This window comes from Primulina eburnea, chromosome 13 (genome assembly GCF_022965805.1).
Source record: "Primulina eburnea isolate SZY01 chromosome 13, ASM2296580v1, whole genome shotgun sequence".
Lineage (NCBI taxonomy): Eukaryota > Viridiplantae > Streptophyta > Magnoliopsida > Lamiales > Gesneriaceae > Primulina > Primulina eburnea.
In genome coordinates, this window is record NC_133113.1 from 20,945,185 (window position 1) to 20,966,639 (window position 21,455).

General features: G+C 39.5%; 1 protein-coding gene and 1 long non-coding RNA gene across 4 annotated transcripts; both read right to left on the reverse strand.

Moving 5' to 3' along the window:
- Positions 1–684: 684 nt before the first annotated feature.
- LOC140809538 (uncharacterized) lies at positions 685–20,450 on the reverse strand. Of its 3 annotated transcripts, none has more exons than XR_012113124.1 (4): positions 20,322–20,450; positions 20,171–20,246; positions 2,623–2,956; positions 685–1,461 (listed from the first exon to the last, which is right to left on the reverse strand). It is a non-coding gene; the product is annotated as an uncharacterized lncRNA (long non-coding RNA). The 3 variants fall into 3 exon arrangements; XR_012113123.1 differs by having other exon boundaries at positions 2,253–2,956; XR_012113122.1 differs by having other exon boundaries at positions 685–2,956.
- On the reverse strand, positions 8,504–10,260 carry LOC140809813 (uncharacterized). Its single transcript, XM_073167548.1, has 2 exons — positions 8,941–10,260; positions 8,504–8,620 (listed from the first exon to the last, which is right to left on the reverse strand). Exons 1-2 carry the CDS (start codon positions 10,076–10,078, stop codon positions 8,586–8,588), a joined length of 1,173 nt encoding a protein of 390 aa, XP_073023649.1. The 5' UTR covers positions 10,079–10,260; the 3' UTR covers positions 8,504–8,585.
- Positions 20,451–21,455: the final 1,005 nt, after the last annotated feature.

Below are 21,455 nucleotides of genomic sequence, written 5' to 3' on the forward strand. Positions count from 1 at the left end.
GTTTGAATGTGGAAAAATCTGACTCTAGAACAAGATTATTCTCTATTGAAGAACAAACATGTCGCAATCATAGTCGGCAGCCTCTGAGAGAGGTGGAGCACACAATCAACTATACGTCAAATTCATTGTAGAGCATGAGCATTGTTGGTTTGTTGCTCTATGTTTTTGTTATTTTGGCAAATAAAGAATTCGTAGTGTCCATATCTGGTCCTGTACCACCAAAAAACAATAAGCGAACGACAGTAAAATCTGTCGACATTCTATCAGTAAATGACAATAACGACAAAATAGTGACAAAATTAGAGCCATCATGGAAATAGTTGTCGCCAATAAGTACGGACTGTCGCTATTTAGAGACGATAATTTTATTTGTCATTAAAGTTTAACGAAAATAATACAATACTGTCACTAAATTAACGACATAATATTCATTTCGATTGTCAAATATAGTGACAAATTTTTTAACTATGTCGCTGATTTTAACAACGAACTATTTATGTCCATCGTTAAATGCAACGACGAAATGAATATTTCTGTTTTTATGTTAGATACAGAAAACATTGATTCTGTCATTAAATTCAACGAAATAATTACTTATTCTGTTAAAATACAGCGACAAAAGGTTATTTCCATCGCTATTTCATGAACCTACCCAACCTCATTCCCCAGTAAATATCAGCCCTATCCAAAAATAGCCTCAATCCAAATTAGCATACAATCTCATCACATTAAATAAATAATCCATCATCCACAAACACCAAGAAAAATCACAATATAATCATTCAACCAATAAACAATACCGAAACTATCAATTCATCTCAAAATATATCCACAAGTATCATCCTAGACAGTGTTTCGGTCATCACAATTGAAGTCATCAATTTGACCTTGACAAAAGACTTACATACAAAATATCGTGACATATACCAAGAAAAGAGAACTCACCATATAACCAAATATCAAGCTATGTACCAAAAAGACATAGAACCAACCAACAACCAAGTATATATCTAAATCTTCAAATGTGCCAAAAAGATCTAACCATCATATAACCAAGTATCTAATCAAGGGATGGTGCTTGTGTGCTATCATCATCACGAGCACTTGAATAGGGATGGGATTGGGGTTCAATGATTGTGTGCTCCATGAAATATCGAACCTGCTCTTGCAAACTAGCCAACTGCCGTGTAAGTTCTTCGATTTTGGAATTTGCGAGGCATCCTCAGCTCTAGCAGCTGCCATATCCGCAGATGATCTGGTACGTGCACGTGGTCCACGTCCTGACGTAGCATCAATAAATGTCAAAAAAGCCTGCGAGCCAATACCATATAGGAGTTTCTTTCTCACTTCTCCAGCAGCCTCCATATACATTTCATTTATGTGTTCTGGAGTTGGTGTCCGTGGCAACCCACCATCAACATCAGGTTGTGAGAACTGAAGTAATTGCTTATTCATATCATCCTAAAATAACAGATTAATTGATTTAGTTCACTTCAATAGTAGTAGATAAATGTGAAACGTATTTTCTTTATCATTTGTTAAACTCACATCAACAGCCTTAGACTTAGCATCAACCCACGAGTCATCCTTCTTTTTATGTAGTTTCTTGAATAGCTCATAAGCTGTTGTATCGTGGTTTAATTCTTCATTGTCACGTCCCGAGCTCGGGGTTAGTCGACACCGATGTTGTTCAACAATCACATAATCGACAACAACAAGTATCGTAGTACAGTATCAACCAAAATCATTTTATATCATAAATACTCTCAAATAAAATCGTTTTTACGACGTAACCTCTAAAATGATAAAATTCCGCAGAAGCGTTTTATAACATAAAATAAATAAAACTTAACATAAACTAATTTAATTTCTTCATGCTTCCACTACCAGCCCCAAAACTAGCATTGTTCCTATTACTCGATTTCCTCTTCTAACTTATCTGGGAGGCTAGAGTAAGGGGCGAGTGATGTGGTTGTTACTCAACAAATAGGGGTCCTTCGAGCACATACATATCAAACATACATTATTTTCGAAAAATTCATAACATATTTTGTACCACATAGCATAAACATAACGTAATTATATATTGTCATACACACTGAGATTCCTCTATTTTCCATGGTTGACTGATATCAATCCCTAATTTTTACTCCTCCAAAAGGCGATGCCATATAATGGTTACGATCTAATTGTGTAAGGACCATAAACTTATCATAACTTGGGATTCCACCCATATTCAGTTAAATATTCACAGTGCCAAAACATAGAGTTCTTTCAACACCACACGAAACAAATAACTCATGCTCGAACGAAACTTTGGAAACTGAAATAATTCATATACAAATTATGTTAGAACATAAGTCCACTTAAAAGAACAAGTATGCAAAATTATATACAAAAGCCCACTTACCTTTTTATTGCCTGAAGAAACAAAAACCACAGAAGAATCACACAAATGACATTTCAAAAATACAGCAACACTTCGATCTTGAAATCAGTCTACTTGTAGGATTCGTTTTGACTTATTGAACCGTTGGATCAGGTTTAAAACTTTCACATTACGTTTACAAGTAAATCAAAAAAATTATGAACGGTGAAGATCGGGTTTGAAGAAATTTTGACCTGTTTATGAACATAAAATCGTAGGTATGCTGTTCTCGCCTAGAATTTGACATGTTTTCTTGCAAATGCTATATACAAAAAACTAAATGTTGGATTCGGTTGAATTTTAGATATGTTATGGAATACATATGAAATCAAATTCTTTCAAAATAAAGCATTAACTCTTTAAATCCTCTCAAAACAACTCAAAGCATCATAAGTCATAAAATCTTTAAAGTAACTTATCATAAACGTAATTTTTGCGGAAAACTAGTGACGGTCCTCAGGTTGTGTGCATCTTCAATCCATCTAGTTCAACCATCATGTCCTCCATTAACATCAACATCATGTCCACCTGCATCGATCACACCAAGTGAGTCTAATGACTCAGCAAACCTTAACTAGCAAGTTATACGTAAATATTCACAAGCAACAGTGAAAATACTTTTAATCAAAATAACTTTTCATGAACGTAAACTTTAAACATTTTCTTTCATCATATATTTTTCTTTCTTTTCATCATATACGTATATGTTTCCCTTTTTATTGAATTCAGATCCTCAATTTTGAGCTTCGTGCCAGCTGTAGGTCAATGGATCCATCTAAGTATAACCACGGTACTGGGAGGCGGGGCCATCGGCGACACTCTCATCCTTCAACTGAGTCTTGGCCTTACATATCATCGTATCATTATATCATCGTATCATCGTATTAGTCACAATCAATTCACCTCCTTCAATCTTTCATATTTCCATCGATCAGTTATAAAAATTCATGCATATATAAATCATTTTTCTTTTAAATCAAGCATTCAACATGTCTTTTAGCATTAACGTTTCATTATAAAATTTCATAAACATTTTTTACAACATTCAAGCCCTGCCAGGACGTTTAACATTTTTCAGGTGTTAAATGATCATTTTGCCCCTGAAAACCTAACTTTTCGAATTTTTCCTTAGACACTAAAACAACGACCCAAATCCATACAAACTTAAAATAACACCTTAAAATACACCCATAAATATTTCTTAGACGTAAACTTATGCTTCTCGACTAATTTCTCAATTCGTATTTAAAACTTAGATGTACATCCCGGTTTTAACCCGAATGGACTTGAAACTTAACCAAACTTGAACCATAGCTTATCAACACCTAACCATACCCTATACAACCCAAATTAAGCAAATTACTACCCTTGAACAAGCCAATACCTTGCTGGAATTTTCTGCACTTAATATCATAAACCCTAGCTTGCTCGACCCTTAAGCCCTTTTGTCCCTAGCCCTTGGCCGCCCCAACCAGCCCCTACAACACCTTCCTAGGACCATGAACGAAACCTTAGGACTCTACTGGACCAGCCTCTACAGCCCATGCAAGGCCAGCCCCCAAACCCGCGACTTCAAGCCATGTGCCACCCCAAAAAGGCTAGCACCCTTCAACCTTCCCTTACAGCCCTTGCACAGCCCATCTAGGACAATGAATAGACTCTCTTAGGACCCTTGAACACATCCCAACAATAGCTAAGAGCCATGTCTTCTTAGGAAGAAAAATCGAAAACCCTAGGCCTCTAAAGTCCCATATTTTCGTTCACCCTCTTGCCCTAACCTTTCCAGCACTTAAACATGCATCTCATGACCCTTAAACAAGTGGAAAAACATCACTTCTAGTAACCATACCGTGGCAGCCCCTTTGTGCATCCTAAGCAAGAGTTTTAAAAGATGAAATCTCTATTTTTAACATGTTTATGCCATAAAACGAAAATAAAAGAAGTGTATCATTTTTTTCATGTAATCATGTATCAAAACATATAATATGGTGTGAAAGATGAGTCCAGGAAGATTAAGGCGTGCCTTTGCGTTTAATACGCACGAAAAACGACTTGCGATGCGAGGAACGTTGGCAGAGAAACGAGGGATGCACCTTGCTGATTTTTCCTTCAAATTTCGTGACTTTTCCTCTCAAAATTTCGTGTGCGTGTGTGGTTGTGTTGCTGATGGAGAGTCCTCGTGTTTTTAGGGTGAGGGCTTGAGTTTTGTGTGTGTGAGTTAGGGTTTTGGGCTAGTTTTAATATAAATAACAAGATACAAGTTTTAGGCCCATTGGTGTAATAGATCCATTAGGCCCATTAGATGGTAATTAAAATATTTTGTTTAGGTTGCTTTTCGAAAATACAAATCGAGCCTCCAAAAAGTCCCTATTTTCGTCAAAAATTGATTGACCGTGTAAAATACGACTTGGCGCGTAAAAACACATCAAAATACCTCGTTTTCAAAAATACCTATTAAAATATATCATATATTAAATAATTAAAAATAATCATTTAATAAAAATATTTTTTTGTCTCCGTTCCTCGATCGCGTCTCGAATCACTTTTAAAACACAGTTTTATGCATTCTAGTAGAAAATCATATTTTAAACATGTAAACATGTCTACCACATTTAATTAATTCAATTAAAATGTGAGTCCAATTAATGAACAACGAGTTTAAATCCTGATGTATGGCTTATATTAATAAGGTGAGTTCAATCCGGAAATATGAACTCACCTTGGTTCGTAAATGATCGATTGTAAGGATCCTACTTGAGCATGTAAGGAAAAGTGCTACACCAAATGTTGGTGGTAGTCATTTCTTTAGCCCAAAATATTCACTTCAGAATTCTGAACAGTCACTGCATTTCACTTGACAAGATATTTTCATAACGATACGTTACTACTGATAGTGTCATCTCATTTTGAATTATTGCACAAATATATTATCGTTTGATTTATTAACTATATATATAAATCCAATTTATTCTCTCGCTAAGTCTAATCTCTATTTTCTTTATATTTATTATAAATATAGATACAGGATTTCAGGACCCCAAATAAGATGAAAATTGAGAAAATGAAAATGTTGGCTTAGCAAGACCGTGACTTTTCGGTTGAATTCATAAGGCTGAAAGATAAAACTCCCTTGCTGTTAGCTGCTCCAAATGTTGCTGCATTATATTACGCTAGGAAGGCATTTACGGGAGAGAAGAACTCCTTCATTGAACAAAGAGGGAAAAATGCGATTCATTCTGTAACTGTACAACTAACATCTATTTATATGTGTTTAGCTCACTAACTACCTTTCTTTTCATACTAACTACTCACTAAACATGCTGGTGTTATATATAACTTAATACCCCCCTCTCAAGATGTACAATATATGTTTTTCACGGACATCTTGGAGAGTAACCCGGAAAGTGTAGTAGAAGGCAAAGGCTTGGTAAACATGTCTGCGAGTTGAAGGTGAGAACTGATTGGAAGCAGTTTGATCATTCCATGGGCGAGCTGAGTTCTAACAAAATGGCCATCAATCTCGATATGCTTTGTACGTTCATGAAAGATGGGATTGTGAGCAATGTGAATAGCCGAACGATTGTCACAAAAGATCGTGGCTGGAGCAGTTGGTGCTGCATTGAAGTCTCAGAGAAGTTGAGTGAGCCATAAAACCTCGCTGGTGGTGCTAGCTAATGCCCGGTATTCTGCCTCAGTAGAAGACCTTGAAACTGTAGCTTGCTTTTTGGCTTTCCAAGAGATTAAAGCATCACCAAGAAAAACACAATATCCAGTGACGGACTTACGTGTATCCATACAAGAAGCCCAATCAGCATCGGAAAAGGCACGTAGCTGCAAAGATGAAGAGACAGGAAAGAAGACACCCTGACCGGGAGCTGCCTTAAGGTATCGCAACAGATGATGAACAGCCTGCAGATGCGGGGTACGAGGTTTAGTGAGAAATTGACTAAGCTTGTGTACTGCAAAGACGATGTCTGGCCTGGACAACGTGAGATAAAGAAGTCTGCCAATGAGACGACGATATTGAGAAATATCCTCAAGAAGATCACCATCTGTGTTGTTGAGGCGCAAACGAGGTTCCATAGGAGTAAAAACAGGTTTGCTTGCTAAGAAACCAGCGTCCTCTAATAACTTGAGCGTGTAGTGACGTTGGATAAACAATTCCTTGCTGAGAACGAGCGATTTCAAGACCAAGAAAGAATTTGAGAGCCCCTAGATCTTTGAGCTTAAAATGTCCCTGAATAAATTTCTTCAAAGTCTGTATCTGCTGTGATGATGGCCCAGCAATAATAATATCATCGACATAAACAAGCAACGCAACAAACGAAGAACCTGTGCCTTTGATGAACAATGTATTATCAGATTGTGACTGGGAAAAGCCAAACTGTAGGAGAGCTTGAGAAAATTTGGAATATCACTGCCTAAAGCTTGGCGCAAGCCATAAATCGATTTATGAAGCTTACAAACGAGCTTGGAAGAAGAGGGGATATGAGAAACTCGCTTAGCATAACCAAGCGGCAAATCCATGTAAACTTCTTCCAAAAGATCACCATTAAGGAACGCATTGTTCACATCGAGCTGTGCAAGGTGCCAATGTTTGGTGGCAGCCAAGGCTAGGAGAACTTTGACAGTGGTGAATTTAGCCACTGGGGAGAAAGTTTCAAAAAAATCGATACCTTCCTGTTGAGTGTAGCCTTTGGCAACAAGACGAGCCTTGTGTCGATCCACGGACCCATCCGAGCCATATTTGGTTTTGTAAACCCAACGAAATCCAATAGAATGTTTTCCAAGGGGTAAAGGAACAACGGACCATGTGTGATTGGTCTCCAAAGCCTCAAGTTCAGCTGTCATAGCCTCTCGCCAATGAGGAAACTGAACTGCTTGATGATAGAATTGAGGTTCCACTTGGGAAGAAATGTTGAGTACAAGATTCCGGTATGACGGAGAAAGAGCATCATAAGTAACACAATCTCCTAAAGGATATTGGCACTTGGAGGGCAATTGAGCTGCCGAATGCAACAGATTGCAATGATAATCACGAAGATACGAAGGTGGATTCGTAACTCTGGACGAAGTACGAGTTCGAATAGACTGCCGAGATGGAGTGCATGAAGAATTGGGCAGTGCAGAATCCAAAGAAGGTGGACAAACACTGTCAATGCATGGGGAGTCCAACGACATCGGTAAAACCACAGTAGGAAACGGATCAGGAGTGGTGTTGATTGGGCAGGGAAATGTGGACTCATGAAACACAACATCTCTGGAAAGAAAAACCTCTTGAGTTTGGATGTCAAGGAGTTTGTATCCTTTGACACCAGGAGGATACCCTAGAAAAATAAAAGAACGTGCTCTAGGTGACAGCTTATCACGATGACCCGCCAATGTAGATGCAAATCCAAGACACCCGAAGCTACGAAGAGTAGAGTAATCAAAAGGCTTTTTATGTAGAAGTTCATAAGGAGACTTATTTTGAGTTCGAGGAGAGGGTACCCGATTGATCAAGAATGCAGCCGTCAAGACACAATCTCCCCAAAATATAACGGACACACCATACTAGAATAAGAGTGCTCGAGCCACATTGAGGAGATGTTGATGTTTCCTTTCGACTACTGAATTCTGCTGAGGAGTCTGCACACAAGAGAATTGGTGCAAGATACCCTTGGCATGACATAACTCAGTGAAGGCAAGTTCTTTAGCATTGTCCGTTCGAAATGCTTTAATCTTTTTGTGAAATTGTGTTTCTATGATGTTATAGAAACGTGTAACAGCCTGCTGAGCATCGGATTTACGGTGCAGTAAGAAAACCCATGTGAAACGAGTACAATCATCCACTAATGTCAAGAAGTAACGATGATTATTATGTGTAGAAATCTGATGTGGTCCCCAAACATCACAATGCACAAGATCAAAAGCATGTGCAGATATATGTTGACGAGAAATAAATGGTAAACGTCGTTGTTTAGCTAATGGACAGATATGACATGCTTTACAAGTATCAAGGCTCACAGAACTACAATTCAGATTGCTTCTCAAAAGCTCCATAACCTGGATGGAAGGGTGGCCCAGACGCATGTGCCAAGTATTCACAGTGACTTGATTAACAGCAACACATTGAGGCTCAGTCCAATCATCAAGAACATACAGCCCTTCAAGAAGTCTACCCTTGCCAATCATCCTCCTTGTCAAAGTTTCCTGGATAATGAATGAATCATGGCAGAAACATATCACGGATTTGTTATCACCAAGCAGTGAACTCACCGATAATAAATTGAACTTGAATTCGGGAACATAAAGAACATCCGTAAGAACCAAATAGGGGTTGACTCTAATGTCACCACTGAACTTGACAGCAACTGAAGCTTGATTCGGCAAAGTAACCATTGAATTACATATTGGTTTGCATGTTAGAAAAAGCGAAGCATTCGAGCATATATGACGAGAAGCTCCGGAATCAACAATCCAACATGAGGACGAATTCAAGACACTTGAAGCAGATATTGATAAGCAAGTACCTGTGGTGTTGCCAGTGAGAGTAGCAATAGATTGGATGTTTTGGCAATCAAGGGTGGACAAATGTTGAGCAAACATTGTCATTAATTGTTCAACTTGGTCTTTGTTGAAGTTTTGAAGCACATTGTTGGATGAAGTGCTAGCAGGACTTGAAGAGATAGAAGAAATCGAAGAAATGGGCGTTCCAGAGAGCTGATTGGCAGTAGCATGGGAAGGCTTGGATGGAAACTTCCCTTTGAACTTGTATCCCGGAGGATAACCGTGTATCTTGTAACATGTTTCAATCGTGTGCCCATGAATGTTACACTTTGTACAAAAAGGCCTTTCCCTCTGTGATGCATACCCTTTGTAGTTGGAATGTTTCTGTGGTTGCTCACTTTTGACAGCAAAAGCTAAGCTTCCAGTGACATTATTCCCTGAATACCGAGAATCAACAGATCTCTGACGTTCTTCTTGCACAATCAGTGCAAAAATACGATAGATTGGAGGAAGTGGATCAATCAACAAAATTTGGCTCCGGACTTGAGCAAAGGAATCATTAAGACCCATCAGAAAACTCATGGTGAAGTCCATTTGAAAATACTCATCAATCTTTTTCACTCCATCACAATTGCACATACCACAACTACAAGCAGGACGAAAGTTAGATAACTCTTCCCATAGAGCCTTAAGTTTCGTGAAATACACGCTAACAGGCTCTTGTTCTTGGCGGCAGCTAACCAATTCTCGTCGTAATTGGAAAACTCTTGGGCCATTGCTCTGTTGAAAACGTTCTCTGAGGTCTTCCCATATCTCCGCTGCAGATTCAGAGAAGAGAATACTGGCGGAGATCTCCTTCGAAACCGAATTCAATATCCACGATATGACGATATTATTGTTGCGAGACCAGTAATTGAGAAGATTTAACTCATTGCTTGGAGGTTTGGCAACTGACCTGTCGATAAATCCCAATTTATTCTTGACCGATAAGGCGATTTTCATAGCTCGACTCCAGAAAACATAATTTTCTCCCGTAAGAACGTGCGAGACCAGCGTGAGGCCCGGGTTGTCGGAATGGTGCAGAAAATATGGACTCGTCAGATCATCAATAGCGGACTGACCAGTTGATGCAGATGAGCCAGACGCAAGCACAGGAGCCATGAACGTAATCCTTAGCGAATAGAGATTCTGAGGAGAGATCGCTCCTGAGAAGAAAGATCGTCGATCGCTGCTGGACTCCGATCAACTCTCGATGTGCGGAAGTTTTTGCTCTAATACCATATTACGCTAGGAAGGCATTTACGGGAGAGAAGAACTCCTTCATTGAACAAAGAGGGAAAAATGCGATTCATTCTGTAACTGTACAACTAACATCTATTTATATGTGTTTAGCTCACTAACTACCTTTCTTTTCATACTAACTACTCACTAAACATGCTGGTGTTATATATAACTTAATACATTAACAATGGGAAAAGAGGTTTTTGACTTGTTCAGTTAGCTTAGTTCCTTTCACAATTCTTACTCTTTACATCTAATTTTTCATGTGTTCCTTTGTAGCTGTTGAGGAATATGAGATAGGCCCAGATAGCAAAATAATCCGTCCAGGAATCTCTGAGTCGTATTATTTTCGAGCTTACAGACTGTAATGCTGCTCTTTCACAACAAAGGAAAAAGCTCCAGGAGTTTGAGGTTCTGGAAACATTGTTCATATATTATAGCCAAGTGCCTTTTCTAACTTTTTAATTTATTCTTGATCGAAGATATCACAATAGTTCTTTCGAAAGTAGTTGATGTTTGCACCATATCTAAAGAGTTGTGTGTGAGAACCTGTATTTTTGTCGTTTGATATGATGTTTGATCTTTTGAAATGATTATCATTCACTTCATATTTTTATACTTTTATTATTTTTTTTATTACAACGCACGCGGAGAGGGGGGATCGAACCCGGGGAGCCAACTAATCTGACGGAGGGTGAGACCACTAGGCTATGAATTGTACTTGCAGCTAACAAGTAAAGAAGACTAGATTTTGTCTAAAATATGATGTTTCATGGAAGACAATCAATTTTGTCCATATTATCAACATAAAAAGAAGCAACTTACTTATAAATGTACTTATTAACACCAAAAGAGGCATTTGTGAGTGTCATTATGCCTCTAGTGACACTTTGCAATGCTTTCATATCTTTAAATCGAGACATTTATGAATATCAGTTTTAATACTCTATAGTGACACTACATAATGTCACCAACTTTTAGCAGACACCAGAATAGACGATATTTTTTTCAGGTGTCAATGAAACATAAATGTCACTACTATATTGTACAGATTATAAGCGCGGACTAAATTACTCGATAAATAATGACCACTTAGAAAGTAAAAAGGATGAATGTTTAGTGAATTATTGTGGGGACCCGGGCTCTAATTCTTTTTCTTGGGATTAAATGGATCATTAATATAAAATGTGGGTCAAATTTTCGCTTTTTAACATTCAATCAAATGTAACTAAACAAACATAATTCTTAGCTTAACATACAATATAAACATGAAGTACAAGTCTTGTTCTTACAACTAGTGTCCAGTACCATCTATAAACAGACAGTAGTACAAGTCTAACAAAAGAACCACTAGTCCTCTGCTGCGCCCGAGATCACCACGCTATCCTGATCATCTCTGTCTCGACCCAGATCCTGCCCCACCTGTTGTTATGCACACATACAGACATAACAACAGCCGGAAAACCGGTGAGAACAAATCCCAGTATAAACATGTAACATGCATATAAACAATCTAAACATGAAACATGCTGATATGAATGTCATTCATATAAAATCATGCAATGCGAATCTAATCATGTCTAGACTCGACTCGACTAGAACTCTAGGGATCCCGTTGTGAATAAGACGTCACTGGCTGTCACCTACCCTACCAATCGAGGTGCTGTACGTCTTATTCCTAGACTTCGGCCTGCTCTGTATCCGCATCTACAATAGGGGCGGTGATCTTCCCCTAAGCTGAGATATCGCCGAACATCTAGTAGTCTGCCTGATCTCCAGACTGCCCTATCTTAATGCATGAATACACAATCTGTAAATAAGCATAATGCAATGCTACACAATCTGTAAACAAAGCATCGCAAGATTTGAATACAAGTTCTATAAACAAATCTATAACAATCATAATCATATCAAGGTATGAACAATAAAACAAGTATGTGATTTTGGTTGGGAAACTCAAATGTGATCTCATTTGAGTCGTAATTCCCCAAACAAAACATGTACTATACCTTTCGTCGCACAGTTGCTGTCACGGTTGACAATACGAATCTGAAATGGAAATGTTGACACAAAATCTATCAATCTCTTATCTAATCAACACCTATCCAAGTCACTACTTGATCTCAGTATCATTTCAACTGCACAATCTCTATAATAAACAATTACATCAATTTCCCCAATTCATAACTGATAATGGTATAAATCTGGTATCAAAACCCAATCAATTCAACTCTAAAATTCATAACAATTCTATACGGTGTCCGTTCTTAAATCCGGTTGTAATTATACGATGTCTAATATGTCAGAAACAACATATATGAATCATATCTGATTCCTACAACATCATAATTTCAAGACATGCCAAAACATAGTAAAACTTACGTCCACGCGTAGCCTACAACGATAGGAACACGGTACCGAAGTCGGATTTTAAATCAGACGGACGGATTGCGAAATACCGGCGCAAGAACTTCAAAAGCCTCTCGGAGCTTTTCTTGTTTTGAATCTTATCATTTCTGAGGAATTTTGTTTATATATACCTCGCCAATTGCATGTATTCGAAACGTGGCTTGCTCTTGCCAATCTTCACTGGCGCTCGGGCGGTCGAAACTTACCGCCCGGGCGCGAGCTCGGCGCTCGGGCGGTAAAGATCTACCGCCCGGGCGCGGAAGGTTCTGCCCGCCATGCGAGATTCTGGCGCTCGGGCGGTCATAAATTACCGCCCGGGCGCCACACCTTCTGCCCGAACGTGATGCCATGGAACATTGGCGCTCGGGCGGTCACTTTCTACCGCTCGGGCGCCACTAGTTCTGCCCGAAATTGGTGAAATTTATATTCTTTATCCAATCTGGTCTCGTAGTGGCCCGTTTACAGTTATATCTATTTAATTCACTAATCTCATAGCAAATTACGATAATCAAATCCTCGGGCATTACATTTCTCCCCCTCTTAGATAAGAGTTCGTCCTCGAACTCATACATCATTCTATCATTGTAAGCATCAAAGTAATGACATCAAAGCTAGATTAATACTTACATCATTAGAATATCTCGGGGTATTTTTGTCGCATATTTGCTTCTGTCTCCCATGTCGCTTCTTCGATGCCATGACGACTCCACTGAACTTTCACGAGTGGAATATTCTTCGTTCTGAGCATCTTTTCTTTCCGATCAAGGATCTGTATCGGTTGTTCCACGTAGCTCAAAATCTGATCAAGTTCCGCTTCGTCAGGTTGAATGACATGAGAAACATCTGGCATATACTTACGCAACATCGATACATGAAAGACATCATGTATCCCAGATAGAGAAGGAGGAAGTGCAAGTCGATAAGCTCGATCGCCAATTTTCTCAAGAATCTCGTAAGGACCAATGTATCGAGGAGATAGTTTCCCGCGTTTGCCAAATCGAACAACGCCTCTGAATGGAGAAATTTTTAAGAATACTCTATCTCCCGCCTCAAATACTAACGGTCTACGTCTGATATTGGCGTACTTTGCTTGTCGATCTTGTGCTGTCTTCATCCTCTTCTGAATGAGTTTCACCTTCTCTGTCATGTCACGAATCATATCTGGCCCAAGTTCTGGTACCTCTGAAACGTCATCCCAGTATAGCGGAGATCTGCACTTCTTGCCATACAAAGCTTCAAACGGTGCCATCTCGATACTCGTCTGGTAGCTATTATTGTAAGAGAATTCGCAAAGCGGTAGGGAATCTTGCCAACTAATGACAAAATCTAGCACAACGGCTCTCAACATATCCTCTAATGTCTGGATAGTCCGTTCTGACTGTCCGTCTGTTTGAGGATGATAAGCAGTGCTCAGGTGTAATGTCGTACCTAAGGCCTGCTGTAAACTGTGCCAGAAGTGTGAAGTGAATCGTGGATCACGATCTGATACGATAGACTTCGGCACTCCATGCAATCTGACTACCTCTCGAATATAAATCTCCGCCATCTGATCCTGTCTATACGTCATTCTGTATGGGATGAAACATGCAGATTTGGTCAGTCTGTCAATAATGACCCAAATCGCATCACAGCCTTTGGATGATCTAGGTAACTTCGTCACGAAATCCATGGAAATGTGGTCCCATTTCCATTCAGGAATGGCTAAGCTCTGAAGTAAACCTCCGGGCTTCTTCCTTTCGGCTTTTACCTGTTGGCAGTTCAAACACTTAGACACAAATTCGGCAATGTCTGACTTCATTTGTTTCCACCAGAACTGTGTCTTCAAGTCATTGTACATCTTCCTGCCACCCGGATGAATGCTGAACCGACTACAATGTGCCTCTGTCAGAATTTGCTGTCTCAAATCTGCAACATCTGGCACAACTAGACGGTTATTTACGTACAACACATGATCTCGTACTTGTTATTCTGATACATGCCCTGATCTGACCATTTGGATTGATCTTTGCACATTCTGATCAGTTCTTTGTGCTTCCTTGATCCTCATAATCAAATTGGGCTCAACTTGGATCGTAAACAGTCGTAGTGGCTTACTATCTGTATCAAATTCTAATCCAGATGTACAGCAATTTTCAACTAACTTGTTAACACCTATCGTCGATAAGGACAAAGAACATACCTTACGACTCAAGGCATCTGCTGCTGCATTTGACTTCCCTGGATAATATTTGATTTCACAGTCAAAGTCTTTCAAAAGATCAAGCCATCTACGCTGCCTCATGTTCAGTTCTGATTGAGAGAATAGATACTTTAGGCTCTTGTGATCGGAGAAGATCTCAAATTTCTCGCCATAGAGATAATGACGCCAAATCTTTAATGCAAATACGATAGCCGCCAATTCCAGATCATGAATGGGGTATCGAACTTCATGTGGCTTCAATTGTCTCGAGGCGTATGCGATCACGTGGCCTCGCTGCATAAGCACACATCCCAAACCTCTATGAGAAGCATCACAATATACAACGAAATTACCTGTACCTGAAGGTATCGTCAGTACTGGAGCACTAGTCAGCCTTTTCTTCAATTCTAGAAAGCTAGACTCGCACTCCTCTGACCAAACAAATGGTGCATTCTTTTGCGTCAATTGAGTTATTGGCTTTGCAATACTGGAGAAATCCTTGATAAATCTTCTATAGTATCCGGCTAAGCCCATGAAACTGCGTATTTCTGGTACAGAAGTCGGTCTCGACCAACTGATCACAGCTTCCACTTTACTTGGATCAACAGAAATACCATCTCCAGAAATAATGTGTCCCAAAAAGACAACTCGATTCAACCAAAACTCACACTTTGACAATTTTGCATACAGTCGTTCGTTTCTCAACGTCTGCAAAACAATTCTGAGATGCTCTGCATGCTCATTTCTGTTCTTCGAATACACCAAAATATCATCGATGAAAACAATGACAAATTCATCCAAATATCTCTGAAACACTTGGTTCATCAAGCCCATAAATACTGCAGGAGCATTGGTTAAACCAAAAGGCATAACAATAAATTCGTAATGTCCATACCTGGTTCGAAATGCTGTCTTTGGTATGTCTATATCTCGAACTCTGAGCTGATGATACCCGGATCGCAAATCAATCTTCGAATACACGGAGGATCCCTGCAACTGATCAAATAAATCATCAATCCTAGGCAAAGGATATTTATTCTTGATCGTTGCCTTGTTCAGTTGCCGGTAGTCTATACACAATCGCATCGAACCGTCTTTCTTCCGCACAAACAGCACCGGAGCGCCCCAAGGAGATACACTAGGTCTGATATATCCCTTGGCCAGAAGATCTTCTAATTGTGCTTTCAATTCTTTTAGTTCAATAGGTGCCATCCTATACGGAGCTCTCGAACTAGGAACGGTACCTGGTGTAAGATCAATACTGAAATCTACCTCACGAACCGGAGGTAATCCTGGGATTTCATCTGGAAAAATATCTGGAAATTTCCGTACTACTGGCAGATCTGCCAATGCCGGGCTCGACTTCTACATGTCTACAGCATAAATAAAGAAACCATCTGCTCCTTTCTGCAATAATCTGTTCATAGTAAGAGCCGAAATCAAGGGAATCCGAGATCTGGAACCCTTCCCGTAGAATTTCCACTCGTCTGTCATCTCGGGTCTGAATCTGACAATCTTATGGAAACAATCTACAGTGGCTCTGTACTTCGTTAGCATATCAATACCGACTATACAATCAAAATCAGCTAGACCCAACACTATACAATCTAGGTCAATCTCATGCCCCTCAAACTGTAGAATGCAATGTCTAACCGTAGTTACAGATATCAATCCACTTCCCAACGGAGAATTAATAGACACAACATCTAGCAAAGACTCAACAGGCAAAGAATGCAACAATGCAAATCGCTCTGAAATGAATGTATGTGATGCACCTGTATGTATCAAGATATAAGCAGGATAACCATAAAGAGAACAGTTACCTGCAATGACATCATCTGGGGCATCCTGTGCTTGCTCTTCAGTCAAGGCAAACACCTGAGCCTGTTGTCTCTGAGGCTGACTCCCTGGCTGGCCACCTCTGGCTCGAGGCTGGGTCTGTGCTGGTGGCGGCTGAAATGAGTGAACAGATGAAGCTTGCCTCTCAGGCTGAGTCACGGAGGCAGACGATCCTGCAGCCTGGAATCTCGATGCACCACTCCTCTGAGGACAGACCTTGGCATAATGCCCCTGTTGTTTGCATACGTTACACCTGCCCACTACACCTTGACATTGTTCTGTGGCATGCTTACCTCCACAAGTACTGCAATATCCACTTGCCACCTCTAGACTCTGGCCAAAACCTCTCTGTCTTGACCCGCTGGAGCTCGAAGAACTGCTCCCTGCCCTCTTAAATTGTTTACCCTTTGCTTTCAACTGATCTTTGCGTCCGCTGCTGCTACCACCACTTTCGAATCGGGGAGAAGGAGTTTGGGATGGAGGTAATGGCGGTCTCGGACTCGGAGCAACATACGGAACACTCCGTTGCCTAAGCAATTCTGCTTCTGCTCCTTTGGCACGGTTCACTGCTTCAGCGAAACTATTGGGTCTCCCAGTATTGACCAATGTAAAGACATCAGGATTTAAGCCGTTTATAAACTGATCTGCCATGGCCTCATCATTACCTGAAACGTGAGGTGCAAAGCGAAGCAAAGAAGAAAATTTAGCAACGTACTCTTCAATGTTCAATTGCCCTTGCCTCAGGTTTGCAAATTCAGCGCCTTTATCTTTGCGATAGGATACAGGGAAGAATCGCTGATAGAACTCCGTCTTGAATGCTTTCCATGTAACCTCGGTGCCACGCTGTTCTAGTACTCTCCTTATATTCACCCACCAATACTTAGCCACATCTTGCAGTTGATGGCCAATGAGTTTCACTCGTTTCTCGTCACTATATTCCAGAGACTCGAATAACATCTCAATGTCCTCAAGCCAACTTTCACACTCGATGGCATTCTCGGTACCTTTTAATGTGGGAGGTCGAAAGGATTGGAATCGCTTCAGCAACGTCTCCATGGGCGTAGCAGTGACATCCATCGTATCTCCGGATGTGCTCCCCTGTTCTGGCGCTGCTGGTCGTAGAGGTACGGCTGCTCTTCTAGGTGGCATATCTAATAATCCAAAGGATTAGTATACAATATATACAACTGTCTCAGCCATCCTCTAGTCAGTTACCTCTGATCTAGAATCAGTTCTGATTCAGTTTATCACATGCTGAAAGAAATCAAACACAAACAACATGTAATAGGAAAGCAATAATCATGCTAGCACATCATAAGCAAGGAAGAAGACTCGATCTACCCCGCTCATTCTATCCTATCTCAGTCTAAAGGAACTCTCTGCTCTGATACCACCTGTTGTGGGGACCCGGGCTCTAATTCTTTTTCTTGGGATTAAATGGATCATTAATATAAAATGTGGGTCAAATTTTCGCTTTTTAACATTCAATCAAATGTAACTAAACAAACATAATTCTTAGCTTAACATACAATATAAACATGAAGTACAAGTCTTGTTCTTACAACTAGTGTCCAGTACCATCTATAAACAGACAGTAGTACAAGTCTAACAAAAGAACCACTAGTCCTCTGCTGCGCCCGAGATCACCACGCTATCCTGATCATCTCTGTCTCGACCCAGATCCTGCCCCACCTGTTGTTATGCACACATACAGACATAACAACAGTCGGAAAACCGGTGAGAACAAATCCCAGTATAAACATGTAACATGCATATAAACAATCTAAACATGAAACATCCTGATATGAATGTCATTCATATAAAATCATGCAATGCGAATCTAATCATGTCTAGACTCGACTCGACTAGAACTCTAGGGATCCCGTTGTGAATAAGACGTCACTGGCTGTCACCTACCCTACCAATCGAGGTGTTGTACGTCTTATTCCTAGACTTCGGCCTGCTCTGTATCCGCATCTACAATAGGGGCGGTGATCTTCCCCTAAGCTGAGATATCGCCGAACATCTAGTAGTCTGCCTGATCTCCAGACTGCCCTATCTTAATGCATGAATACACAATCTGTAAACAAGCATAATGCAATGCTACACAATCTGTAAACAAAGCATCGCAAGATTTGAATACAAGTTCTATAAACAAATCTATAACAATCATAATCATATCAAGGTATGAACAATAAAACAAGTATGTGATTTTGGTTGGGAAACTCAAATGTGATCTCATTTGAGTCGTAATTCCCCAAACAAAACATGTACTATACCTTTCGTCGCACAGTTGCTGTCACGGTTGACAATACGAATCTGAAATGGAAATGTTGACACAAAATCTATCAATCTCTTATCTAATCAACACCTATCCAAGTCACTACTTGATCTCAGTATCATTTCAACTGCACAATCTCTATAATAAACAATTACATCAATTTCCCCAATTCATAACTGATAATGGTATAAATCTGGTATCAAAACCCAATCAATTCAACTCTAAAATTCATAACAATTCTATACGGTGTCCGTTCTTAAATCCGGTTGTAATTATACGATGTCTAATATGTCAGAAACAACATATATGAATCATATCTGATTCCTACAACATCATAATTTCAAGACATGCCAAAACATAGTAAAACTTACGTCCACGCGTAGCCTACAACGATAGGAACACGGTACCGAAGTCGGATTTTAAATCAGACGGACGGATTGCGAAATACCGGCGCAAGAACTTCAAAAGCCTCTCGGAGCTTTTCTTGTTTTGAATCTTATCATTTCTGAGGAATTTTGTTTATATATACCTCGCCACTTGCATGTATTCGAAACGTGGCTTGCTCTTGCCAATCTTCGCTGGCGCTCGGGCGGTCGAAACTTACCGCCCGGGCGCGAGCTCGGCGCTCGGGCGGTAAAGATCTACCGCCCGGGCGTGGAAGGTTCTGCCCGTCATGCGAGATTCTGGCGCTCGGGCGGTCATAAATTACCGCCCGGGCGCCACACCTTCTGCCCGAACGTGATGCCATGGAACATTGGCGCTCGGGCGGTCACTTTCTACCGCTCGGGCGCCACTAGTTCTGCCCGAAATTGGTGAAATTTATATTCTTTATCCAATCTGGTCTCGTAGTGGCCCGTTTACAGTTATATCTATTTAATTCACTAATCTCATAGCAAATTACGATAATCAAATCCTCGGGCATTACAATTATTATATGATCTTTGATCTGTATGATCGGATATCTTTATGATCATGTCGATGAAATGTGGTGTTTAACTGGTGATGCGATATTAATCTGATTTCTAACATTGAATATGTGTTTAAGAATATCAGTACGTCAATGCTACTTCGGATATTGTCTTCACGATTAAATTTCAAATTTCTTGAAAAGTGAGAAAGTGAAAAAAAAAAAAAAAAAAAGACTTTAATCCTTATCAGTATGAACAAGAAAAGTCAACTACGAAGGCCTAATTAGTCAAATCTCCCACACGATTCCATTGTCAGAAAGTCAATTTCAAATTAATCGGCTTTAATTTTCAATTACCCGTTCAGATTAACAGCAGACTTCTTCTTCTTCTTTCGTCCTATAAATTCCTGCACGCGGTCCGGATGTACCCACGCTGCAAATCAAAAATAGAGGAAAATCAAATCTGAGTCACAGAAATGGCAGACGAGTGCCCTAGTAAGTATTGTACCTCCGACCAATCGATTCTTCTGACATAGCTTTTCTTAACTATTCCATTTCGCAGATGCCGGAAAAAGTTCGTGGCCGGAGCTATTGGGTGTTCCGGGGGAGGTTGCGGTGAGTGTGATAGTAAGGGAGAATCGGAGAGTAAGCGTGCAAACTGTGAAAGACGGGATGATGGTGACGGCTGATTTCCGGTGCGATCGGGTCCGGGTTTGGCTCGACAAATATGGAGCTGTCAAGTTGGTGCCCCACATTGGTTAAAAGGGTCGACCCGTAATTAAATTTGATCCCGCTTACATAGTTAACGGCTTGATGTTATAATAAAATGATGGATCAATAATCAATGTATTTGTTTCAAGGAAATTATATCCATATTCTCTTGTTTCAATTAATTGAAAAATATAAATTGATATCTAAAATAAAATTTCTATAAATTGTATATATTTGTTTTTAAAATGAAACTATTTTTTATTGTGTAGGTCTCTTGTGAAGCGGTCTCTCGAATATTTATCTGTGAGACAGGTCAATCCTACCGCTATTCACAATAAAAAGTAATATTCTTAGCATAGAAAATAATATTTTTTCATGGATGACCCAAATAAGATATTCGACTCACGAAATTGATCTGTGAGACCGTCTCACAAGAGTTTTTGTGTTTTTTAGTTTTTTAACCATTTTGAATGACAAGTTGATAGAGATGTGACTTGGTGTAGCATATATATCTATACTATTATATAAAGAATCTTGTTGTGAAAAAGTAAAAATTTATGGTAAAAAGTAAAAATCTCAAACTCTCAAAATTTACCAAACTACACACTTTATAATATTTTTCTTTCTACTCAATTGTGATTTTCTTCACAAATGAGAGATCTATTTATAGAGTTTCATTACACATAATCCAAAAAATAAAATACATCATTACCTACATCATCACACACAAATTTCTAATTTTACAACTCTTATTTTCAACATTCAAATATTCAACTATTACTTTTCAATATTCAAATCATTTATTTTCAACACTCCCCCTTATGATGATGATCATGATACGATGATGTCTTCATTACGTGTTTTGTACTTACTCGTTAAAAACCTTACTCGGAAAAACCCATTGGGATAAAAACCATAGTAAGGGAAAAAG